At 32.4% G+C, this 24,890-nt stretch overlaps 2 protein-coding genes across 2 annotated transcripts in view; one reads left to right on the forward strand and one right to left on the reverse strand.

The window, feature by feature from the left end:
- The window catches only part of LOC140444610 (opioid-binding protein/cell adhesion molecule-like), a 729,647-nt gene that overhangs the window by 227,783 nt on the left and 476,974 nt on the right, over positions 1 to 24,890 (forward strand). The gene's annotated exons all lie outside the window — the stretch shown is intronic.
- LOC140443874 (tetraspanin-9-like) overlaps positions 5,938 to 24,890 on the reverse strand; it is a 61,098-nt gene continuing 42,145 nt past the window's right edge. Inside the window, exon 2 of the mRNA XM_072535369.1 lies at positions 5,938 to 7,156. Coding sequence (XP_072391470.1) covers positions 6,293 to 7,078 — 786 coding nt within the window. The 5' untranslated portion in view covers positions 7,079 to 7,156 and the 3' untranslated portion in view covers positions 5,938 to 6,292. The remainder of the gene's footprint in view (positions 7,157 to 24,890) is intronic.

Genomic DNA, 24,890 nt, shown 5'->3' on the forward strand with positions numbered 1-24,890 from the left:
AAAAATTACAAAAGAGAAAAAGAGTTTTTAAAACCGTCTAAGGTATGTTAAATAGATGAATAAAAATATTAATATAAAACTTACAGCTACTTGTTACAAATCCAAATCAGATTCAGAAGATGAACTTTCAGAACCAAGATTTATAATAACTGGCTCGATCATTTTATCAGTAATATTGTCCAGCTTTCACATTTTTTCCTCTTCTTTAATAGTGTGATTTACTGCCTTTTCCCAGTTTTCAGGTTTTACATTATTTACGGCCTCCAAAAACAACTGTTTAACATCATGAATTTTAAAAGTAGTATTTTTTCTTGAAACTTCACTCTTTATCTGTGCCCATACCAGTTCAATCGGGTTTAATTCACAATGATATGGTGGGGATCTAAGTACTGTCATTCCACGATTTTTCGCAATTTCATCAATTTCGTATTTTTTAAATTTTTCTTTATGAAGGGCACACAACGAATAAAGTTCCTTTCTTATAGATCCGGGATGGTACGTAATATTTTTTGAACTCAGCCAATTCTGCAAGTCTTTTTTTAACCACTTGGTTGTGGGCAGTCCTTCTATAAGTCTGGAGTGATAACTTGCATTATCCATTACTATTACACAGTTCTTAGGAAGAAGATCTATCATTTGTTCGAACCATTCTTGAAAGACATCAGCGTTCATGTCTTCATGGTAGTCACCGGTACGAGTTGATTCAAAAGTTAATAAACCACCTTCAACAAAACCGTCTGAACTGCCAATGTGTACTATTATCAGCCTGCGTCCCTTTCCTGATGGTGGGTTTAAACCAGTAGATAAGTTATTTACAAAAGCGTGCCTTTGACTTGTAACAGTTTCATCCTGCCAAAATTTATTTGGTGTATGACCCTCGTTGATCCATGTTTCATCAAGATAAAATATTTTTCTTTTTTGGTTTCTCATTTCCTTTATGGTTCTTAGAAAATGTCTTCTCCATATGACAATATCGCTTCTTTCTAATAAAATAGACTTTCTGGGATTCTTTTTCCAGCGGAAGCCTATTTCTTTTAAAAGTTTCCATAACGTACTTCGACTCATTTCTGGGTAATCCTTATCATCTCGAACTGAGACAAGAACTTTATCCAATGTTGGAAATTCTTGTCTAAAGAAGAATTCATGCACTTTCCGTCGAAGTCCTTCTTTAAAATGATATTCTATTTGAAATTTTGGTTTCCCTGGAGCATTACGTGGCATTTGAAAACTACCACATTTCTCTTCTTTAATAACTCTGTAAATCGTAGATTTCCCAACACCAAGTGTACTGCTAACTAACTCAACGGTCTCATCAACACTTTCATATAAACGTTTGTCTGTAAATGATTTAAAACAATTAAATATTAATGTTTTTTCATTAACTGTTAGAGGACCAATTTTTCGCCGTTTACACGGCACTTCCAAATTTTCCATAACACTAGTATACACAATAAACTGCACCTTGCAACTGAAGTACCTACTTTTAGTGAACTGTTAAGAATTTTGAATACGCCACTTGGACCTTCCTATATACAAAATGGAAAAACCCACTATCACATTTTCTGTGGAATAAGTTTAGAAGGTAATTATCTAGTCAATTACTGTCGTAGATTCCTGGAATTAAACAATTAAATGTTTGATTGTTGAAACTCTTACTTCGTGGAATGCACTCATTTCAGATAAAATAAAACGTTTTATTTTTTCTAAAGAATTAAACTTTATTTTGCAAATAGGCAAAGAATTAAACTTTATTTTGCAAATAGATAAAATAAAACGTTTTATTTTATCTAAAGAATTAAACTTTATTTTGCAAATAGGTAGGTACTTATTAAACTTTTATTGGTTATATATAATAAAATAAACATCTTACATTTCTTGCAAATTCATTAGTACCTGTTAACCTCCATCACTCCGACACTGGCAACCTTATTTAGGGATTAGTAACCCTCACAACTATTGTATTCTATTCTGCTCCAACCTTTATACCTGGTGGTCATATTCAATTTAAAATTGTTTTCCTATATACTTCTGTAAACTTGTTGACAAATATCTGTTTTTAATTGAGTCACCCGTATCAACAGTTTAGGGATTTGCATACATAATTTATTGTTTTGTTACTCTCTCATACATAAAAATACACTATAATAAAACTGAGGCTTAGTTCAGTTACCTAAAAATTTAGTAATTCAAGTTTTAAGGTTCAGAAAAGAGATGTTTGGGTGGGACTTTTTCGTTTTTTTTTTCCACGTTAGCATATTGAATAAATTCATTCATTTTCGATAGAATATATATTGAATATGTTGTAATTATCTCCACAATTTATCAGAACAAAGTATATACTAAAATTTTTGACCCTTTTAATATTTATTACTAAGGACTCAATAGTTATTGTCTGTCTGTTTTTCTGCCTTTATGTGATATAACTATAACTATAACTAATTAATTATTATCATAAGTAATAATATTTAAAGTTTATCTTATTGTAAAATATTATAAAACTATGATCATTAAAGTTTGAACTTGAAAAACATAGAAAAAATGAGGCTAGTATTTTGTTTGAAGTAAATTTAACAGTTATCATTACAAATACAAAGTACTATTATTACTTGTGAGGTTAAATTATATTAAAAACAAGAGTTAAATACGTACACAACTGGGTATACAACATAATAATGATGCTTGAATAAAATCAATACAAAATACGTCTCACGCCACGGGAATACAATGACATACGACAATTTGCATTAACCATAACGAGACTTCTGACATTGGTCTTATTGCAACTAATTCAAACGCTCACTTATGATTGGTCGATATACATAGGAGTTTTTGCAAACGTTGGAGAAGCTTGTTTTGGATACTTACATGTCAAAAAAGAAAAAATATATCATCGGTATACTGCGAAAACCAGGTAAATGACAAATTTTAAAATATTGAGTTAAGTATACCAAAATTCTCAGCTTTTTCCGCTCTATATATAGCAGATAATTTGCATGTAAAACAAAGTAAGCCTACATATAAAAACCTTTGAAGTACACTTACTTCATTATACCTGCTAAAGGGTTGAGTTAAAATTTAGGAATGATTACTAAGCTAAAACCATAAATGATCTTATGTGGTGTTTATGATATAATTTATCTGCTAATATCTGCTGTGCAGATTTATTTTAGGATTCAGCAAATACGTGTTTGCTGGAAAATCGCTTGTCTTCTATATTTGTGACTAGGAAGAAAGTTTTGAAATACTTTTAATAGGTATTAATTAGTTACTTGTTGTGCAATATCTTGTGTTTTTAGATTCCTTTAAAATTGAGGACATCAGTTCAACTCTTGATGATTCTCAGAACAATATAGTCTCAATGATGGAATCCATTTTTGATAGTGACTTTTGAGATGTAGACCCCACATATCAGCCAACTGAAGAGGGATCACTCTCTCTAGGAAGTCTATATAAATTACAAACAGCTGACCTTGATAGCCTAAATGATGAAAAAGAAAATACTGAAATAGGTGGAAACAATTTAAACGTTGGAGAAAAGCTAACTCCAAAGATTGGGTAATAAGTGTCGCAAAAAGAAGGCGTGCTGAGGGTTTGCCTTATGAGATAAAAAAAAGAATAGACCAGCAAAATTGCCAAAATCAGTTAATTTTCCAGGTCAGAAAAATTTTCTTATTGCACGTATTAAAACGGAGCCACCAAAGAAAGTTGTTGCAGTTCGTCGAAGTTTAAAAAAACCACGTGCATTTTCCAAAAAAGTGTTACTTTTCTTTGAATGGTCAAGACATACAGGTATATGAGAGATTTTTTGTAAGACACTTTGTATATCAGCGTCGTTAATACAAGATGTTGTAAGAAAAACTGATATTCTAGGCTGTTATGCAGATACGGATAAAAGAGCAGTGAAACCCGAAAAATTGTGAAGTCTCATATTGAGTCTTTTCCAACCATGGGCACACATTATATTCGCCAAAGTTCAAAGCGTAGATATTTGGACAAAAATTTAAGTATAAGAAAAATGTACCAACTTTTTATAAATGACTGTGAGCAGAGGAAACTGGAAGGTGTTTGCGAAATTACATATCGAAGAATATTTTCTACGATTATAATTTAAGCTTTTTTGTTCCTAAAAAAGATCAATGTTTAGTTTGTAATAAATATGATAGGGCTAGTCCAACTGACAAATCGGATTTAGAAGACAGTTACAGAAAACATCAGAAAATCAAAGAAGTATGTAATCTTGAAAAACAAAATGACAAGAAGAGATCTAATGAACAACGGTATTTTGTTTCAATTACGTTCGATCTACTGGCTGTACTACAGATTCCAAGTGGATTGACTGGACTACTATATTATTCTCGAAAATTATGCGTCTACAATTTGTGTGTATATGAAGCCGCATTACTAAATGCAGCTTACTATTTTGCCTGGTCAGAAATTAACGGTAGACGAGGAAGTTCTGAAATAGGAAGCATTATACTCCACTACTTATCAAAATGTGTTCCAGAATATGTAAGTGAAATAACTTTATTTTCTGATACCTGCGGAGGACAGAATCGTAATCCGCATATTGCAGCCTTACTTCAACCTTCAACACATAGACCATTTAAATATTATTGAACACAAATTTTTAGAGTATGGACATTCCTATATGGAAGTTGACTCTATGCAGTATGCACAGTAGTATCGAAACCGCTAAAAAACACAGATCTATCTGTGGGATGCCAGATTACTTGTCTGTTTTTCAAAATGTAAGAGGAACTAAAAATATCAAGGTTGATAATTAAAAAGTATGTATAGAACCACACAAATGTAAAGAATTTAAATATTGCGACTTTTATGATTTAAAAAATTTGTCACACACTTTAATTAAAAATCGGACAAAAGACCAAAACGGCGAAAAAATAATGTGGTTGAAGATAAAAAGAATGATATTCGCGAAAGGAGAGACAAACAGAATCTATTTTAATTATGACATGTCAACAAGCTTCAATTATTTCCTTACTGATACTGCACGGCAGTCAACAAGAAAAAAGCACGCCAAGTTATCAACTAATACAAGCAATCTTGAAGAACTTAAACGACTTGCATGCACATTTGCCAATTAGCATAGCAGAAAAAAGAGATTTTGGTACAGCTATGTGATAAGGGAGTGATACAGGACGAATATTGCGGGTGGTATCGTAATTTGAAAACGGGAAATGATGCAACAGATATCTTGCCAGAGTCTGCTTTTAGTGACGAATCTGACGATGAAGCCTCATAATAATAATATTGTTATTATTATAAAATATAATATTGTTATCATTATATTCGAAAAAATTTGTTTTTTCCATCAATTTGTCTATCATTCATATAAATAATAACTATAACTACAAACAGCTGTTAATAAAATTTTCAGGGAAAACCAATTAAATGTCATAAATATCGACTAATACCTTAAAACATTGCTATTACCTAGTAAAAGCCTCATATCTCGATCACAAAACTGGAAAATAATATACTTGGTTTATTATATTTGTGTTATATATGTTATTTGAAGAGTAACTGATTTATTTAGATGTACAGGTAAAACCAGGTAAATAGCATTTTCAACTTAAATTTAGGATTAGTCAGATAGGTGTCTCAACTTTTTCAAACTAATAATAGAATATCATTTTAGATATATGCATCTTTCACTAGAATACCTAATATTAAAAACAAGCTGACTGCTTAAGTTACAATAAAAAACTAAACTTTAAAAACGTTTTTTCTCGATTTCGGTATTCCGACATTTACCTAGTTTTCGCAGTATACCGACGATATTTTATTGACATTCGACCTTTTGCATGTACCACAACGATATGTTACCGCAACTATAGAATTTATTTTTATTAATCGATCTAGTAATTGCATAGAAATGTTGCACGAGCTGTTTTGATGATTAAGGTACAATAATTTGGACATAAATGGTGAATATATAATTTAATCGTAATTCTGTTTCCATATAAATAAAAAAATCCAAAAAATCGTAGTTTCAGAATACTTTATAGTAATATTTTTATCTTTTAATGAACAATGTATTCCGTTTTTCACGTTAAAAACATTTATATATACTAATCACTAAACAGATTGAATATCCTATGGTACATTTTTATATAAACAAATATTTAAATAAAATTCTTTACAATATAAAGTCTTTGTAATTTGTAACACGAAATATCAATCTTTGGTTGCTATTAAAATTACAAGCAGTCAAAATAACTATATAAAGTGTTATTTTCTTCTATCTTTCACTTGTTCGCTCGTTACGTGCTTAATAATTGAATCGATTGCTTTTGTTTATAAAATTAACCAAACAAAACGACAGTAATACCCCTAAAATTTCCACAACTCCGAACACAACTAAAACTATAATAACCATGTTGAGATTACTCATTATCCAGTTTATAACTTCCTTGTAACAACCCTTCGAATAATACGAATTAACTTCGTTTGGGGAGTAGGTACAAGTAGACACTTTGGGTTTTTTGTTCTCGTTTAACACACAGCACGATTCGGGAATAACTTTATCCCCTTTGGCCCAGTTCTCGTTCTTTTGGTAGTCTGCGTAATCGTCGACGCCGCAACACTTCAATGACATTTGTAACCCGTCCCAAGCGAGATTGGCTGCACTGCCGTTTTCAGAATTTGAATAGTATTTCGATAAAGATGTTTTCAGGACGTTTTTAACTTCAGTCTCGGCTGTGCCTTTATATATAATAGCTAAGCATCCAGCTGTTATCTCTAAAATTAAAATGACGAGAAGAAGCAACCCGTAAGTGGTTAACATACACTGGGATTCTCTCATGGCTCCGCAATATCCTAGAAAAGATACGATGAACATTATACCCCCAATGCCCATTAGAAGGTAGGACAGGTGCTCTATTACGCCGGGTTTTGTGAAGTCTTGGACTTGTTCGTAAGGAACTATTTTGAGTAGTCCTATAAAGGAGTTTTTGTCTATTTTTAGCCATAGACCAACGCCTAGTATGGCTGTTCCTGAGAGGAATATTATAAAGTTGAAGGCACATAGTAAATATTTTATACAGCACGTAAACATTTTAAACTTCTCTTTCCTGGTATCCTCTTTTTAGAATTATATCGTTGTCATGTTGTACCATTAGCTGAACTCGAACACCTGCAAAATAAAAAATGCACGTTTTAGTTTAATATTCCATAAATATTTAAACAGTAACAATAGACAATTTGAGGTGTAATTTTTCACGTTATTTACCTAGATCGCTAACAACGCAAACTATATGTTTTATTATTACGTTTAATCGTTTTTCCCTTTAAATCAATTTAGTTATTAAAATAATGAGAATTTTATTGTATTGTTTTCTCCCTCTAAAACTATGCTAGCGTGTTTGGTATTAAAGCATTCAGTAAAAATAAGCTTTTGATTTGAAGAAAATGGCATTCTAGTTCAGATATGTTACTAAAACAATTATTCTGTAAGAATAATATATAATACTAGTTAAAAAATATTGTATGCATGTAAATTACACAGGACAACATGAATTTTTGGTGTTTTGAATTTGATAAGTGTTCTTAACTAATATGGGTACGTTAATTCTGAATGTGAAATTGGTAAATATAATTGTTTTGTCTTTGATTTGCTTATTTTTGATAAAATGGGGGCTAAAATGATAAATAGATCTTGATTACGTTGACTAGTCAACAGTATTTATTTATTTTCTTTTTTTTTACACATATTGCCACCGACATGTTATATTTGAATTACACCAACAATATATATATATATATATATATATATATATATATATATATATATATATATATATATATATATATATATATATATATATAGGCATGAGTGCCTTAAGAACCGGCAAAATAACGCAAAAGATAGCAAACATAATACTTTGTAAAATAAAAAGAGATGCAAGTAGTAGAGGTGAAAAATTTTCGATATTAACCTATAATTTACTTTACATTACATTAGATCTATCGAAAGATTCCACCTTTAGACGTTAGCTTATGAGCTGGTTGACTTCAGTCATAGTAATACATATCACGTAATGTGAGTAAAAACAGTTTAAGTACGAGTATGTTTTTATCCAAAATTAAAGTATTGATCAATAATAAAGTGTGATTTGAGACGTCGCATACACTATTCTCAATACAGAATCATCATAGCTTGTTATTCTGTATTTATCAAATTACTACTAATTAAACTGTTTACTTACATTTGCTTTATTGCCATCAATCAGTTTTTAATTTATGCGAAATTTAAAAAATGTTAATGTTCGACGTCATACTTGTAATATTATGACTGAAGTCAACTAGCTCATAAGCTAATGTCTCAAGGTGGGAAACTATCGATAGACCTAATGTAATGTAATGTAAATTAGAGGTTTCTAATCGATAATTTCCCACCTCTACTACTTTTATCTCTTTTTATTTCACAACGTATTATGTTTTCTATCTTTTGCGTTATTTTGCGGTTCTTAAGGCACTCATCACTGTATATATATATACATATTTTAAGTTTTATTCGTTAATTTTAACCCTCAACTGGTATGATGGGTCAATATTGACCCAACCAAATTTAGTTTTATAATTTAACCAATATTGCAAACGGTGCACGGCACTGGCTAATTATGAATTCTCCTATTTTGTACGGTACTCTCAGTTGACCTCTGACTATTGTGCGTGCGGGCGACTGTTTTCCGACAACACAAGAATTCGGGCCAGATTTGATCCAGTATTCCTTAAGTGACACTATTGTGACATAACAGTGATTTAGTGTTAGAGGAATCAGAAAAGGAGCAAGCTGAAAATGAAATTGTTCAAGAATAATCCGATACGGTTGAAAAAGATGAAAAGAAGAATTAGAGATAGCAGGGCAGTATTTTTTTTCAGAATAAATACATGTGGCTAAAAATACCTCCAGTCTGCGGAAAAACTCGAAAAGAACACACAATCAGAACACGCATACCTGCGGTGATAGGTGATGCATACGGAAATAAACCAGCCAAACCAGTACAATCATGGAATTTGATATTTGACGATCATATGCTAGATATTATAATAGAACATTGATATTATAATAGAACGCTGATAGGGCACTAAACTGTCAATTTACAAACCATGTAGAAAAAGCTGAAATGAAAGCCTTCATTGGTATCCTTTTACTATCTGGTGCTTTTAAATCAAATAATGAAGATGTAAGTTCGTTATGGGCGACAGATCTAACAGGTCGCGATATTTTTCGTGCCACTATGACACTAAAACGTTTTTGTTTCTTATGCGCTGCGTTGCGATTTGCTAATAGTGTCACAAGAAATAAACGAATCCAGAATGGCGATACTGTTTCATTTAATAATAAAGACCCGTCATTTTTTAAATAATACTAAGTAAATAAAATTTAAGGACTAAGTGTCAAATACAGGTTGAGGTTTTAAATCCTCCCTTTCAACTCTGTTGTACGGTTTTATGTGTACCTACACATTTAATCAGAGAGTTCGTTAGGACATTTAATTGAAAGCCGAAGTACAGAATTACATCTCTAGTAGGCAAGTAAATTACTTTTTTAGATAGGGTCATTAAATTTTTCTTATATATTTTATTATTTGTAAATTCAGGTGATCAGGGATCCATTGTGTATAACCAGGGATTTTTTTTTGTATATAAGTAACTAGGTTAACTGTACATAAATGGTAGTGGGTAGCTATAAAGAATTAGACTGTATATATTTGGTTAGGTATTAAACTTGTGGTGTATTACCTTGTCATTCATTTTCTCATTTTACGGTCTCTGTAGGGCTTGCAAATTGGCCGAAACCTCTTTTGAGTGTCAAGTAGTCACTCTACGGCACATTCTGCCAGCCGTAATTTATTGGTTTTTTGTCACATTGGCGTACAACGCCAACAGGCACATATTTTTTATTACAAAGTATTTTAATTTTGTTGTAGAAGATAATATAATAATCCTTCTAAAGTATTTTGTTGAAAATATATACTTTTATTACAGCTTATGATTCAATATGTCAATTTTCATAATTTTTGTTGCTAATTTACTGATATGTTCTCTGACGTGTGTTTTTCTGATGTTTTTGAGAGAAAAGTTCCAGAATAAAACTTATTGGCGCCCATTTTTTTTGCAGTTTTGCAATATTAATTCATAAATGACAAATAACTTGAACTATTATATAAGAGGAAAAACCAAGTATGCAAACAAAGAAAAAGGTGGGAGAAAATATTCTAAATTTATTCTTCAGAAATGCATGAAAAATAAAAAAAAACTAAAAATCTAATAATCTTCTTACGTCTTATCCGATTATCTTAATCCTCTTCTACTAAATCTTAAGAAGAAATACTATTATGTATATTATAGTTCTACCAATTTATAGAGCGGTTATAATACTACAAGAATTATTCATCTCAACGCTGAGAATTATTTCACAGAAACCAAACGCTAAGCACTATAATGAGTATTTCGGAAAATTTTCCATCAAATAATAGTGAACATAAAGAAGACGTCGGCGCCAGCTATTTGTTCTCATAAAGGATCTAGTAACATGTAAAGCATGTAAAGCTTTCCATATGATATGCTAACAAAACGTTGGTTAATGAGTAAGTTAATACGGGCATATATTCCCAGAATATTTACATAATAACTATCTTTTGGGACAATAAAAATCGATATTTTAATTAAAAAGAAAATAAATATACATGAGGGGTGTAACGCATGTTACTGTATTATTAACATCTTTAAATATACATAATAGAGATGAGTTTAATAACAAAGCTGTAAAAATAAATAGATTCCAAGAAAAATAATAATGTAAAATCACATGTAATACCATTGATGCCACAGAAATTAGAAATTCTCTTCGTTATTCTTGTACATCCCACATTCATCTTCTGCTTCTGTACTACAGGTAAAAGAATTGACATGTACTTCATTTCCCTGGAGCTGAGAACTTGACTGAAGAGCTAAATTAGTCAACGACATTCAGGTGTAGAAAGCCACGGGATGACTACCACATTAAAGATCCGTAAGGATATCAAAAAATAACTACAACGGCTAAAAATCTAAAGGAAACGGCCTTCGATCCCGGGCACCCTTTAAGAATCCCCAGGTCAGTCCATATTGTGCAATAGTGAACAGTATTGGAACATGAAACATTCGAAGCCTGTACCAAGCAGACAAGGAAGAAAATATGTAAGAAATGACACACCTGAACATAAATTTTTTTTTGGAATTCTAACTCCAAAATAGGAATCCAAATCGTTCCCAAGGCGAAGAACTCCATGGTTTTGTAAAGAAGTAAAAAAAATGTAAAGAAAAGAAAAAGAGGCGTACCATAATTACAAGACAATTAGAAACGAAACACATGCACTTGTAAGAAAAATAAAATATGATCACTGAGAAGGCTTTTGAAATGATCACTGGAAGTATGGCGCTAGGTCAAAGAACTAAAAGGAGTTAAAGGAACTAATAGAACCAAAACACATACAAGAAGGAACTAATATAACTAAAACACAAAAAACCAAGGATACGTGGATAGACTACATAAAAAAGCTCTATGCAGAGGTAGAACAAACGACGCTAGAACCGGAAACACCGGACATTACCACAAATGAAGAACTTAATATAAATGTACAGGAAGTTCGGATATTACTTGAAAACTTAAAGAACTGAAAAGCAGCAGGTAAAAACGGGATATCAAACGAATTACTGAACTATTGTGGTGCATCAATGACAATAATTAACAACATTAATTAATAAATTAATTACTATTTAAATGGGAATAAGCCACAATTAAAGGTTAAAGTAAGTTTATTGACGTTTCAATTTCCACTTCGGAAATCGTTCTTAAAATACAAACATTAGTAAATTAAACAATTTAATAAACATTGTGGCTTATTCCCATTTAAATAGTAATTAGGTACTTTAAAACGCCAAAAGAAAGTAGCTTCAGAACAATATTAATTAATAAAATTATAAAACACAATAAAATACCGGAAGAACGGAGAACGCGCGAACTAATTCTACTATTCAAAAAAGGAGATAAAAAAGAGCCAGAAAACTATAGTTGCATAAACTTGTTAAATACTAAGCTAAAACTTACAAATAAAATTTTACAAGTGCTAATAAATCGGAGGATAAGTTTAGCAGATGAACAACAGGGTTTTCGTAGTGGAAAATCGTGTACAGATGCAATATTCGTTATAAAGCAAATTACTGAGAAATCAGTAGAGTTTAATAGACCAGCATTTTTGTGTCTGATTGCCCTAAAGAAATCGTTTGACAGAGTAAGACTCAAAGATGTAATCCATCTTCGGTATAATAGAGAAGTTCCCCATGTAATCCATCTTCTGTATAATAGAGAAGTTCCCCTAAATATTACAAAAACTATCGAAAACATCTACCAAAACAACAGAATGGAAGTCAGAATAGATGGACAACATGCTCTTCAATTTGATCATGGATGAAATCATTAAAAGCGTTATCAAAGAAAGAGGATACAGAATGGGAAACAAAAAAAAATAAAAATACACTCGTTACGCAGACGACGCAGTATTGATAGCCCAAGATGAAGATAGTCTGCAAAGACTAGTCTACAGAGTTAACATAACAGCAAAAGAATTTAATATCATAATCTCATTTTAGAAAACTAAAACAATAGTAGTCAGCAAAGAACCAACCAGATGTAAAATTGAAATTGATGGAATCAGTATTGAATAAGTAATGGGAATAAAATTACACTGGGAATTACACTGTCTAGCTATGGAGACCTGGACAAAGAAATGAGAGATCATGTAAAAAAAGCTAATACACTGGCAGGATGCCTTAATAACACTCTATGGCGAAACAGGCACATTAACACTGAGATGATGTCAAGAATTTATAAAGCCAAAATAAGACCAATAATGAAATATGCCTCAAAAGCAAGACCTGACACAGCAGTAATGCAAAGGCTACTGGAAACGGCAGAAATGAGAGTACCGAGAAAAATTACAGGAAATACGATGAGAGATCGAAAGAGAACTGAAGGCATTAGAAGTTAAATGTACCACACAGTGTATAAATGAATGGACACAACATAGAAAAATAGAATGGAATAACCACATAAGCAGAATGGAGGAGACCCGTATCGTCAAAATAGCAAGTGATAAGTCACCAGTCGGCAAAAGAAGTATTGGATGACCGCGCAAAAGATGTAGTGACAACCTTCCATAGAGGTATTATTCTGCCAATGAACAAGCAGAATTGCTTATAAAGAGGAAGAAGAAAAAGAAAATAGAACAAGCTACAGTTAAGAATGTTGTAGGGACATATCGTCTTAGAGAAATTGAGACATCCATTACCATACGTTCGCATGAAAATTTTAAATAAAAAAACCAAAAGAAGCAAGACTGGATGCCAGATAAAATATTAAAGATGATGAAAGAGCGAAGGAAATTAAAAGGTAGAAGTGACAATGGATACAAAAAATTGCATAACAATATACTAGGGGAAATAAAAAGCGCTAAAAAAAGAATGGCTGATGGAGAAATGTATGGAAATTAACACACTACAACGCAAACATGACGATTTCCAAATGAACAAAGAGATTAAAGAGGTACAGCACATCAGGTAATAATGCAATACAGGCATAGTTGTAGTCATCGAAGGCCAGATTTTCATTACAATTGAAAATAAATTAAGAAGATGAAAAGAATACAAGAATACAGAAATAACAAATGAAGAAGTAACTATGGCCATTAAGCAAATTAAAGATGGGAAATCACCAAGATCTGATGCACAATGAAATTTTAAAGCTATTAGAGGTACACCAAATCACAGCACTTACAAATGTATTTCACAACATATATGAGACTGGTCACTTTCCAAAAGACTGGTTACTATCAATATGCATCACACTTCCCAAAAAAGCTATAAGGCTAGGAAGAACATAGAATAATTAGTTTGATGAGCCATGTACTATGCTTACTATCATTCACTCGCGTATATACACCAAATTAGAAGAACATTTAAGTGATGTTTAATTTGGATTCATAGCAGGACTAGAAGCAAGGGAAACACTTTTCAGTTTGCAAGCTCTAATACAGAGAGCCAGGGATGTTAGCTGTGAGATGTGTGCATGTTTAATTGATTTCGGGAAGGCATTTGACAAAATACCACATGGAAAACAAATCGATATCTTAAAAACATCAAGACTTAATGGTAAGGATATAAGACTAATCTCAAACTTATATCACCAACAAAAAGGAACAGTGCGATTCGGAACTGAACTGTTTGAAATCTTCACAGTCAGAAAACGAGTTCGACAGGGTTGCATATTGTCAACAGCATTATTTAACATATACTCTGCAAACATCTTTATAGAAGACTTATTAGATATGCAGACGATTCCATATTGCTGGCAGACAGTGCGCAGGAGCTCCAAAGGATATTGGATAATGTAGAAATGTGTTACAAATACGGTCTAAAATTAATTATAAAAATACAACAATAATAATCATTAGTAAGAACACCAATATAAACGACCATATTACAATAAACGATACACCATTAGAAAGAGTGAAAAGGATATACTATGGATGGGGGGGGGGGCTGTAATATTATACCTAGGATCATAGCATAAAAACTCGTATTAAAAAAGTCAGAAGAAGCCAGAAGCTAGATGGCAACTTTTTAACAAAGATTAACAAAAAATTAACATATTTTGTACCATTTTAAGGCTTTTCACCAACATATTTAGTGGCTCGTATCATGCACACCTGGTAAAGGCACTGATAATGGACTAGTAAGTTCGAAAAAGTTCTGTTGTGATATAGCCCAAAAGGTTCTTTTTAATTATATACCTGTTATAAAGGATTTTTAAATAAAACTTTTTTAATTCTTATATGGTACTTCTTTTGTGTCCTCTTCTATGAAGTAGAAAGCTTGAGTCTTACGAAAGATGTCATAAAACGGTTAGAGTCATTTGAAATGTGGTGCTACCGACGTATGTTAAATTATTATACAAAAAAATTATTAAAACCATAAAAAAATTGGCTTACTTCGGCAACATTAGGCGTAACAATAAATACCGACTTCTACAGTGGATTCTACAAGGCAATATCGAGGGCAAGAGAGGCGCTGTACGCAGACGTACCTGGCTGGCCAATCTTGGAAATGGACTAGTCTAACGTTAACTGATCTATTTCGAGATGCTGTGAATAGAATAAGATGGGTCAATGTAGTCGACAACATCACTAGAAGAAAGCTACCTTTAGAATAAGAAGCTCTTATACTACTTTGTAGTTTTTTATTGTTCGTTTAATATTGAGGTATGCATACAGCTGACCTTTTATTTGAATATTAAATTTTTATATTTGTAGTGAACATTTCTGAATTTTCACACTTTTTTTATATTTTAAATGATTTTTGTGCTCTTAATGTTAAAGAAAATCTACATCCTCTTAATTAAATTTATTCCCTACAATTAAAAGTCAGCTAGATAGGAAATTAGAGTAATTTTTTTAGAAAACAATCGACTAACATAAAGGAAGCATATTTACATGACTTATACGAGTTGAATAACACTGTAATGACCCGTCTTGGATCAATTTCTAATAAAAGGAGTGTACTATCGATTTCTATCCAAATAATCAGGGCATCGATTCAATTATTAACAGAGTATTCATAAATTACGTTTTTGTGGTAGCGCTTCCGCATTATTTTACCATGAAACAAATTATCTTTATGAGGAATTCATTTATTTGAAAAAATTCGTTTCAATAGAATACTAAAATATGATGTGTATGGTTTATGCACGTAAGACTAAAAAGATATCGAAATGATAAAAAATTCTCGCCAAGATATCAACGACGACAGCGAAGAGGAGGCACCCAAAATCTCGTAGAAAGTATGAGATAAAGTATGTACTCAAAAAATTAATATATTTTTAGGCCAAATTACACCAGAGTTTAGACTGATATATAATTTGCTCTGTATCTAACTAACTAAATTGCAAGCAAAGTGACGAAAGCAGAGATACTACACAAAATGCTTACTGAAACCTGGAATTAGACCAGTCATCACCCTGCTTAAAATAATAACATATAAGCTCTTGTCAAATGTCTCGACATATCAAAGATTTTATCCGTAAGCAGAGAAGATATTCATATAATATGAATGTGGCTTATGCAGCAAAAGCCTACAACATACCAAATTATCAGTATAAGAAACCTTAAAGAAGTGTTATGAATTTAATGTTGAAGTTCATCAACTACAAAGAGTTAAGGTCGACACTGCCTACAGTATAATTCCTGACATGTTATATAGAGCAATGGTAAAGCTTAATATTAAAGAAATTGATAGAACTAGTAACAGATACCATTTTTTTTATACATTTTTAAATGTATAATTTAAATTCGATAAGATTCTTATTAGTTAAAGTTTTTTTTATTTTTAAATGCATATTTACAATCTACTCAAACAGTACATTGAGTAATTATTAAATGTGTTAACAATATTGACTTGATTTGGGTACGGTCCAGCAACAATTCGCCATTTTCATCTATGTAACCAGTTCAATGTGTTGCTTCCAGGTGAGTTTTCGGTCCAAATGCAACCCAAGATATTTCACAACGTCTCTAGCAGGAATGGGGGCATTGTTTAGACCAGAGTTTCCCAAACTTATCTAAACCGCGACCCCTTTTTGCTAAAAAATTTGTTCGCGACCCCCCAATTTCCCCCCACTCATTTATTCAATATTATTTGACAGAAATAGCGTGCCTAATTTACAATTATCTGATGGTTTCTCAAATTTAATTTTACTTTACTGTTTAAGTTTAAATCAAAAACAATTATTTTATTTTAATACAATTATTTTAATGATTGCGATCTGTCCCACTAGTAATTAGTAGTAGGTACTTCTGCCAGAATAGCATTTACAATAAAAATAAATAATAAGAAGTCGACTGCACATTGTTCACCGCGACATATTAGCTTGTGTCTACATCGCAAAACTCTTCCATGATAATCGCGAAAGCGCTCGCTACTAGATGGCACTCTGGAACGTTCTCGTAGCCTCGTTTTGGCTTTATATAAGCGGCGATGCACAACAAAACCTCAGTTCGAATCCAAACAGCCTATGGTGGCGAACGCGGTGTTGAGTAATGAGTAAATATTTTACGACTTACGTATTCCTGTTTACGTATTTACGTCTACGATAAATTATATAAATTATGGATGTTTTTAAAAAGAAGTGCAGAATCATCTACGTCTGAAAGAGGCAGTAGCAGCAATAAAAAGAAAAACAGATTCTACATTGATGAATATCTTAAATATGGTTTTACCGTTATTTCCAATAAACCACAATGTGTTATTTGTGAACAAGTCTTGTCAAAAGAAAGCATGAAGCCATCAAAGTTACTTCGACATTTAAATAGCAAACATCCAGATAAAAAAGACAAGCCCGTAGAATTCTTTGAAAGAAAGCTGAACGTCCTTCACAAACAGCAAGACAGTTTTCCCTTGGCAACCACTACTAATGAAAAAGCATTATTAGCAAGTTATAAAGTTGCTTATCGTGTTGCCAAAACTAGTAATCCGCACACAATTGCTGAAAATCTGATTTTTCCACCAGCTGTTGAAATCGTACATATAATATGTGGACAAAATTAAATACAATACCTCTGTCAAATAGTACTATCCAAAGAAGAATTAGTGATATGGCAGAAGATATTCAAGCGCAAGTTGTGGAAAATCTTAATAAATGCTCGTACTTCTCTCCTCAAATGGACGAATCCACAGATATATCTAACTGTGCCCAATTCATTACGTTTGTAAGAAATGATACAAATAATGGCATTCAAGAAGATATTTTATTTTGTTCCCCATTGGAGACCAATACCACTGGAAAATGTTTACTCGACACTTTTGTGAAACGTACAAGTAAATATGATATTGACTGGGGTAAATGTATTGCTATATGCACAGATGGCGCTAAAGCTATGACAGGACATAAATCTGGTCTTGTCGTCAAATTACAAGAAATAATGCCTAATGCCAAATAGAGACATTGTTTTTTACATCGAGAAGCTCTTGCGTCCAAAGCTTTACCTCCTGAAATGGACTGTGTTATGAAAACCATCATTAAAGTTGTAAATTCCATTAAAGGTAAAGCTTTGCAGACCCGTATTTTTAGAAAAATTTGCGAAGACATGGGGCTTTATTTGAAAATATTTTCTATCACACCGAAGTAAGGTGGCTTTCAAGGGGCAACGTCTTAAAAAGAGTATTTTACTTAAGAGCAGAGCTTTTAATGTATTTGAAAGATCAGAAGTCCCCATATGAAAACCAATTTTTCGATCTTATTTGGCTTCTGAAACTATCAGGTTTCCTTGCTGATATTTTTGAGCAATTAAATATTTTGAACAGTAATTTACAAGGTCGCGACATTAATATAATTACAGCCACAGATAAAATTAAGGCGTTTCTAAGAAAAATCGATTTATGGTCGACCTCACTTGGCAAAAAACAACTCGATTCATTCCAGTGCCTTCAGGAAATTATGGAAAATGTATCCAATTACAGTGCTACAGATTTTGAACAAGGTTTTGCTGACATGCATGTTACTTTGCTCAATTTAAAACAACAGCTCTGTGATTATTTTTCCGAAGAAATTCAAAACAGTTACGACAGTTGCAGATGGATACTAAACCCGTTTTTAGCCGATTCCTTTCATCATGTTGAAATACCAATAAACATGAAAGAAAAACTTATTGAAATATCAAGTGATGGAATGTTAAAGCTCCAATGTTTTTCCCAGAACTCGGACCAATTTTGGACCGAAAAGATGCAGGAATACCCCCAGTTGGCGAGTGAAGCTGTAAAATGTTTGGTTCCATTTGTAACATCATATTTGTGTGAGTTAATTTTCTCGTCTATGACTGCCATTCAAACAAGAGTTAGAAATCGTCTCGTACTTGAAAATGATATAATTGTGTGTGTCTCAAATACACAGCCTAGATTTGAAAGATTAGTTTCACAGAAACAGGCGCATAGCTCTCATTAAGATTATAATACAAGTATTTGACTTTGTTTTACTCTTTTATTTTTACAGACTTTAATATTTAGTTTTATATTTCGTCTGATAATTATTTGTTAATTTCTATTTACGGCGTTGTTAAAATAAAAATACATGTTTTAACAAAGTGGTGCTTTTGTCTTATTTTGGAAATGTTCGGCAACCCCCCTAGTACCTCATGGCGACCCCCACTTTGGGAAACACTGGTTTAGACTAACTTGTGGACAAGTACGTCTTCTTGTTGTAAATGTGATTTGAGCTGATTTTTCGTTATTTACTTTAATTTTCCATTTTGTCAACCAATGTCTAATGTATGCAAGTACTTTTGCAGCTTTTCAGATGCTATGTCTGGGTCTTTGTTTGAAACTAAAACGGCTGTATCATTGGCAAAATTCACCATTGTGACGTCATCTGTAATAGGTATGTCAGCAGTAACGATTAGGTACAGGAAGGGACTGAGGACACTTCCCTGAGGACCTCCGGATTGGATTAAGTGTTAGGTTGAGAATCATTATTGATTTTTGCTTGGAACAAACGATCGTTAATATAGGACTTCAGGATAAAGTGCATATCGCTAAGCAATAAAGATTTTAATTAATATAGAACACCGTTGTGCCAGAGTTTATCAAAATCCTGCTGAATATCGAGAAATACTGAGGCACACATAGTCTTTTCTCCAAACCTTTCTTGATTTTATTTACTACTCTGTGACACTCTTAGATTGTTGAGGATTTTTGACAGAAACCAAACTGATGTTCGGGTATAATGTTCTCAAGTGGTACAGTTTCGCTTATTCTATTTAGCAGGAATCTTTCAAATATCTTGGACATCAAGAGTAACAAGCTTATCGGACGATAGGAAAAAGGTTCTGTGAAGTAATTTACCTGGCTTTTCAATCATTTTAATATGAGCATATTTTCATTGGCTTGGAAAATGGCTTAACTGCAGCATTCTATTATAGATAATAGTAAGCATGAGAACTGCTTTCCTGATTAGATGTTTTAGGATTCTCCCATCGATTAAATCGTATCTTGGGCTTTCCTCGAATGGAGAGAATGCTTTTGTTGTAGGTGATAGTTGGCCGGCTGCATCCAGATATTCACTAGCTACATCATCATTTATATTTTGACCTAAATTTGGAGTAAATATATTTTCTAAATATTCTGCAAATACATGAGCTTTTTCATTGTCAGTCTGCGGCCAACTTCTGTCAGGTTTTCTTTTTGTTAATATAAAAATTGACAGTGTCATTACGAGTTTGATTTAGCGCTGAAGTTACTTAATTTGTTAGTCTATTTTAACTATGTCTTATCGAGTGGATTTCGGGGCCTTCGCCATTTTGCACGCGCACTCCTTTTTTCGTTTAGAATTTTTTTGATGTAATGGCACATTGTTGTCTTCGGGATTACCCTTTTAACTTATAGGAGTAGATTCCCAAGTAGCGCTTTGTATAACAGTCGTTAGCTTTTGTAGTGCGAATTCCAGCTCATTAGATTCTTTTCCTCGGTGATCTAACGTTGTATTCTGGTTAATGAGGTTTTCAAATTATTCCCAGTTTATTTTTCTGTTAGATAGTCTTAATGGCTGTTGATTGTATATTATATTTGTGCTTAATATTAATGTTATTATTATGGCGCTATGGTCCCCACTTACGTCAAAACTAGGCCCTATTTTTTGTATGCGTATTAGGTAAACCTTTAAATATTGCAAACTCTAGAAGATCCGGAATTTTGTTGTTATCTGCTGGCCAGTATGTTGGTTGTCCTGTTGATAAGAATAATGAATTGTTTTCTGTAATGATCCATTTAGGTTTATACATTTCGTTGTAGTTAGCCGTGATCCCCATAGAGTATTTTTGGCGTTCAAATCTCCTGCTACCAGGAAGTGCGAGCCAAGGATTTGGAAGAAGCTGTCGTATTCTTTAACTAGGATTTTAGGTCTGAATAGATATCTGCGACAATCAATGGCCACGAGAACATTTCGATTCTACCTGAAGTGCTCTGAATTTTAGGTGTGGAATAACTTTGTAAAATATTATGTTTAACAGATCATGTGACTCTTATTGCCGATCCTGCATGGGCTGTTCCGTTGGGATGGTGGGTAAAATATGTTATTTAAAATGGAATTTTGACAACTGTTCTATTAGTTAAATGATTTTCTGAAACTAATAAAATATATCTATTTTGTTAACTTTTAAAATAAAAAGAGTAAAAAGAGTGTGGGACGCCAAACCAATAGGGAAGAACAGAAGAGGAAGACCCATTAAAGAATGGAACAGTGATATCTCGCAGATACTGCAGAGTAAGGGTAAGACTTGGCAGGAAGCAACACAGATGGCATCTAATAGGAAGAAATGGAGAAAGTTCGTTAAGAGCTAGGACACCTCAGAAGACTGTCAAATATTGTAATTTAATGAATTGTATTTTGAACGGCTCAACACCGAAAGGTACAAATGGGTCTACTGATTAAGTAAAGTTAAGTTAAAATAAAATTTGTTAGGCTGTTGATATTCCAGGCCGACTAGTTAAAGTAAAACTACTAATATCAGTCAGTATATTTTGACAAACTAAACATTACAATAAAGAATTATATCATTAAAACCTAAAACAAGTATAGTCTTGTTTTTGCAAAAGTGTAAAGTAACAAAATGAATATAGTCAATTAAATTGGTTTAGTAAAAAATACAAGTCAAAATCTTCTTGAAGGATAATTTGATTAAATTATAAAATATATGTAAATATAGTTATTCGAGTATAGAAAGCAGAAATATCAAACCTAAAAGGTTTGTTGAAAATATCTCTTAAATAATTTTATCTTTATATTTAATAAGTGTATCATTATTTTAAAAAATTTTCTTTTATAATAGATTAATAAGAGTAAATATTAATCAACTTTCATTTTTATACCAGAAGTATTAACTTTCAATTTTATTTAAAATTATTATTATCGTGGAAATACTTTATATATTTTGGTTTCCTTTCACTATAAAAATTACTTATCGTGCAACTATAAATATTTCTTGTTTAATTAATATACAGTGTGTAAAAGCCAAATGGAATAAATTCATTATTTAGGTTACTGTACATATTTATAAAAAATCCCGAAACACGTCAAATTTAAATTATAACTTGACATTCTTTAACGTGAAAATGCAACCCCTACCTTCAACCCCCTTAGAATGACAGGTACAACCCCCAATTTTTAAAATAGGAAGTATAGGCTTGTGATATATCGTTTGAAAGGTCTTTTCATTCTCAATTCAAAAATGTTGTCGCTTTCAAGTTTATTAAGATTAATTAAGATAAAATAAATTAAAATCATGTGGTTACCGAAAATCGCTATAATACAATCAAAAACTAAAATGTAATGCAAAACGTAATAAAATGTAGAACACGAAAAAGAACTATGAATGTTAATGAAGTAGATGTTCAAAATGTTCACCGCGAACGTCTTGGCAACATTCTAATCTCAAATAAAACTGTCTTCTAACATTATTTAACATAACAGGCGTGATCGACCTAATCGCAAGCGTTATTCGTTCTTTTAAGTCATTTAAATCAACAGATTTAGTTTTGTACACATGGATCTTCACATATCCCCATAAAAAGAAATCTAATAATGTAAGATCAGGTGATCGCGCTGGCCATTCAATCGATCCTCGCCTCCCTATCCACCGATTGGGAAATATTGTATCGAGGTACTGCCGGACATTAAGTTGGTAATGTGGTGGTGCTCCATCCTGCTGAAACCATATCGTATTGGCTGGAACTTGAGGGTTTCCTGGATCAGGATATAAATTTGCCAACGTTGGAATGACATCATTTTGAAGTAGTGCCAAATAATTGTTGCCATTCAAGTTGCACTCAATGAAAAAGGGACCAATGATATTGTTTCCTACAATCCCTGCCCAAACATTAACCTTTTGAGGGTATTGAGTGTGTTCTTCTCTCATCCAGTGAGTATTTTCCGTGGTCCAGTAGCGTCAATTTTGCCGATTAGCATGACCGTTAAGTGAAAAATTACACTCATCAGAAAACATAACGTCTTCTAATTGGATAATATTGTTATCCAACATGTCCATCATTTGCTCACAAAAAAAAGTTCTCCCATCAAAATCGTCTTCCATGAGCTCCTGAGTAGGTATCATCTTATAGGGATGCAATTTATTTTCTTTTAATATGTTTACCATCGATGTATGGCTAGCATTGAATGTAGTGGATGCCTGTCTACTCGATGTATGTGGATTTTCCTGAAACTCAAGCAACACATCTAATTTGAGTTCATCACTCAGTGCATTGGCAGCTGCTTTTTTTATTTGCCTTACATGACCAAACTCGCGAAACTCCTTCTCTATTTTACTTATTGTTCCTTGGTATATAGGCAGTAAATTAGGAAATTTCTAATGAAATAGGCGAGTTACTTCCTGTTGTGTTCGGATGTTATCTCCGTAACCAATCATTTGTAAAACTGTTATTTTATGCATTTCCGTTAATCTAACCATTTTTCAGAATTGATTTGAACGAACTTTTTACTTAAATTAAAATACTGACAACTTAAAACAATTTACTAATGCGTGTTAAAATAACGTTGCCACGGAAATTCTTTAAAGTTTTTTAATGGTTACCATCTAAAAACCACATTGCTATGGTTTTTGTTCACTTTCTCATTATCAAGACCCAAACGGGAAATAAGTTTTGAGTATATTTTAGCGAATTTCGGTAACCACATGATTTTAATTTATTTTATCTTAATTAATCTTAATAAACTTGAAAGCGACAACATTTTTGAATGGAGAATGAAAAGACCTTTCAAACGATATATCACAAGCCTATACTTCCTATTTTAAAAATTGGGGGTTGTACCTGTCATTCTAAGGGGGTTGAAGGTAGGGGTTGCATTTTCACGTTAAAGAATGTCAAGTTATAATTTAAATTTGACGTGTTTCGGGATTTTTTATAAATATGTACAGTAACCTAAATAATGAATTTATTCCATTTGGCTTTTACACACTGTATAAAAATTGTTTGTTCAGTTGTCAAAGTTGTAACTTTGTAGTAAAGTAGGATCTGGTCACCAATATCAAAAGAAGGAATTAATAAAAAGAAAATAACACCATTAGTATGTCAACAACTTATCGAGAATACATCATTTATGTTAGAGTAACATAGATAAATAAGATATTTTAATGTTAATATTTAACAAAACTGAATTTGCGACCAAATGCTTACCATGTCCGGATTTATAATGAGTTTTATTCCTGGTTTTCCGAATTATTTACAATGCAATTACTAATTACGAGGGTGGATTGATATAAAACTAGCCTTTGATAGAAAAAACAAGTTTTTTGGAATTAAATCGACTTATTTCTCAACATAGTCCCCTTTTAGCTCGATACACTTAGTAAGACGATGTTTCAATGTTTTTGTCTCATCCGAATAGTACTTTTGCTGGAGCTCTTCAAAATAGGCCAAAGTTTGGCCGAAAACGGTGGGTGTTCAACCCATTCATAGCACAATTCGTGTAATTTTGCCATGGCGGCCATAAGAGCACTTTTTTGCATTCCAAACCGGGGCGTTTTCGACGTAAGTCGGCATCCAATCGATCCAATAATGCTGCGTAGTACTCACCATTGATTGTTTTTCCTTTTTACAAGTAGTCGATGTGGATGATGCCCTTCGCATCACAGAAAACAGTCGCCATCACTTTGCCGGCCGAATGGGCACTATTTGCCTTCTTCGGCGGCCCTTCGCCGCGTTTGCGCCACTGTTTCGACTGTTCTTTGGTTTCCGGTGTGTAATAATGCACCCAGGTTTCATCA

The sequence above is a fragment of the Diabrotica undecimpunctata genome, chromosome 6 (genome assembly GCF_040954645.1).
Source record: "Diabrotica undecimpunctata isolate CICGRU chromosome 6, icDiaUnde3, whole genome shotgun sequence".
NCBI classification, from domain to species: Eukaryota; Metazoa; Arthropoda; class Insecta; order Coleoptera; family Chrysomelidae; genus Diabrotica; species Diabrotica undecimpunctata.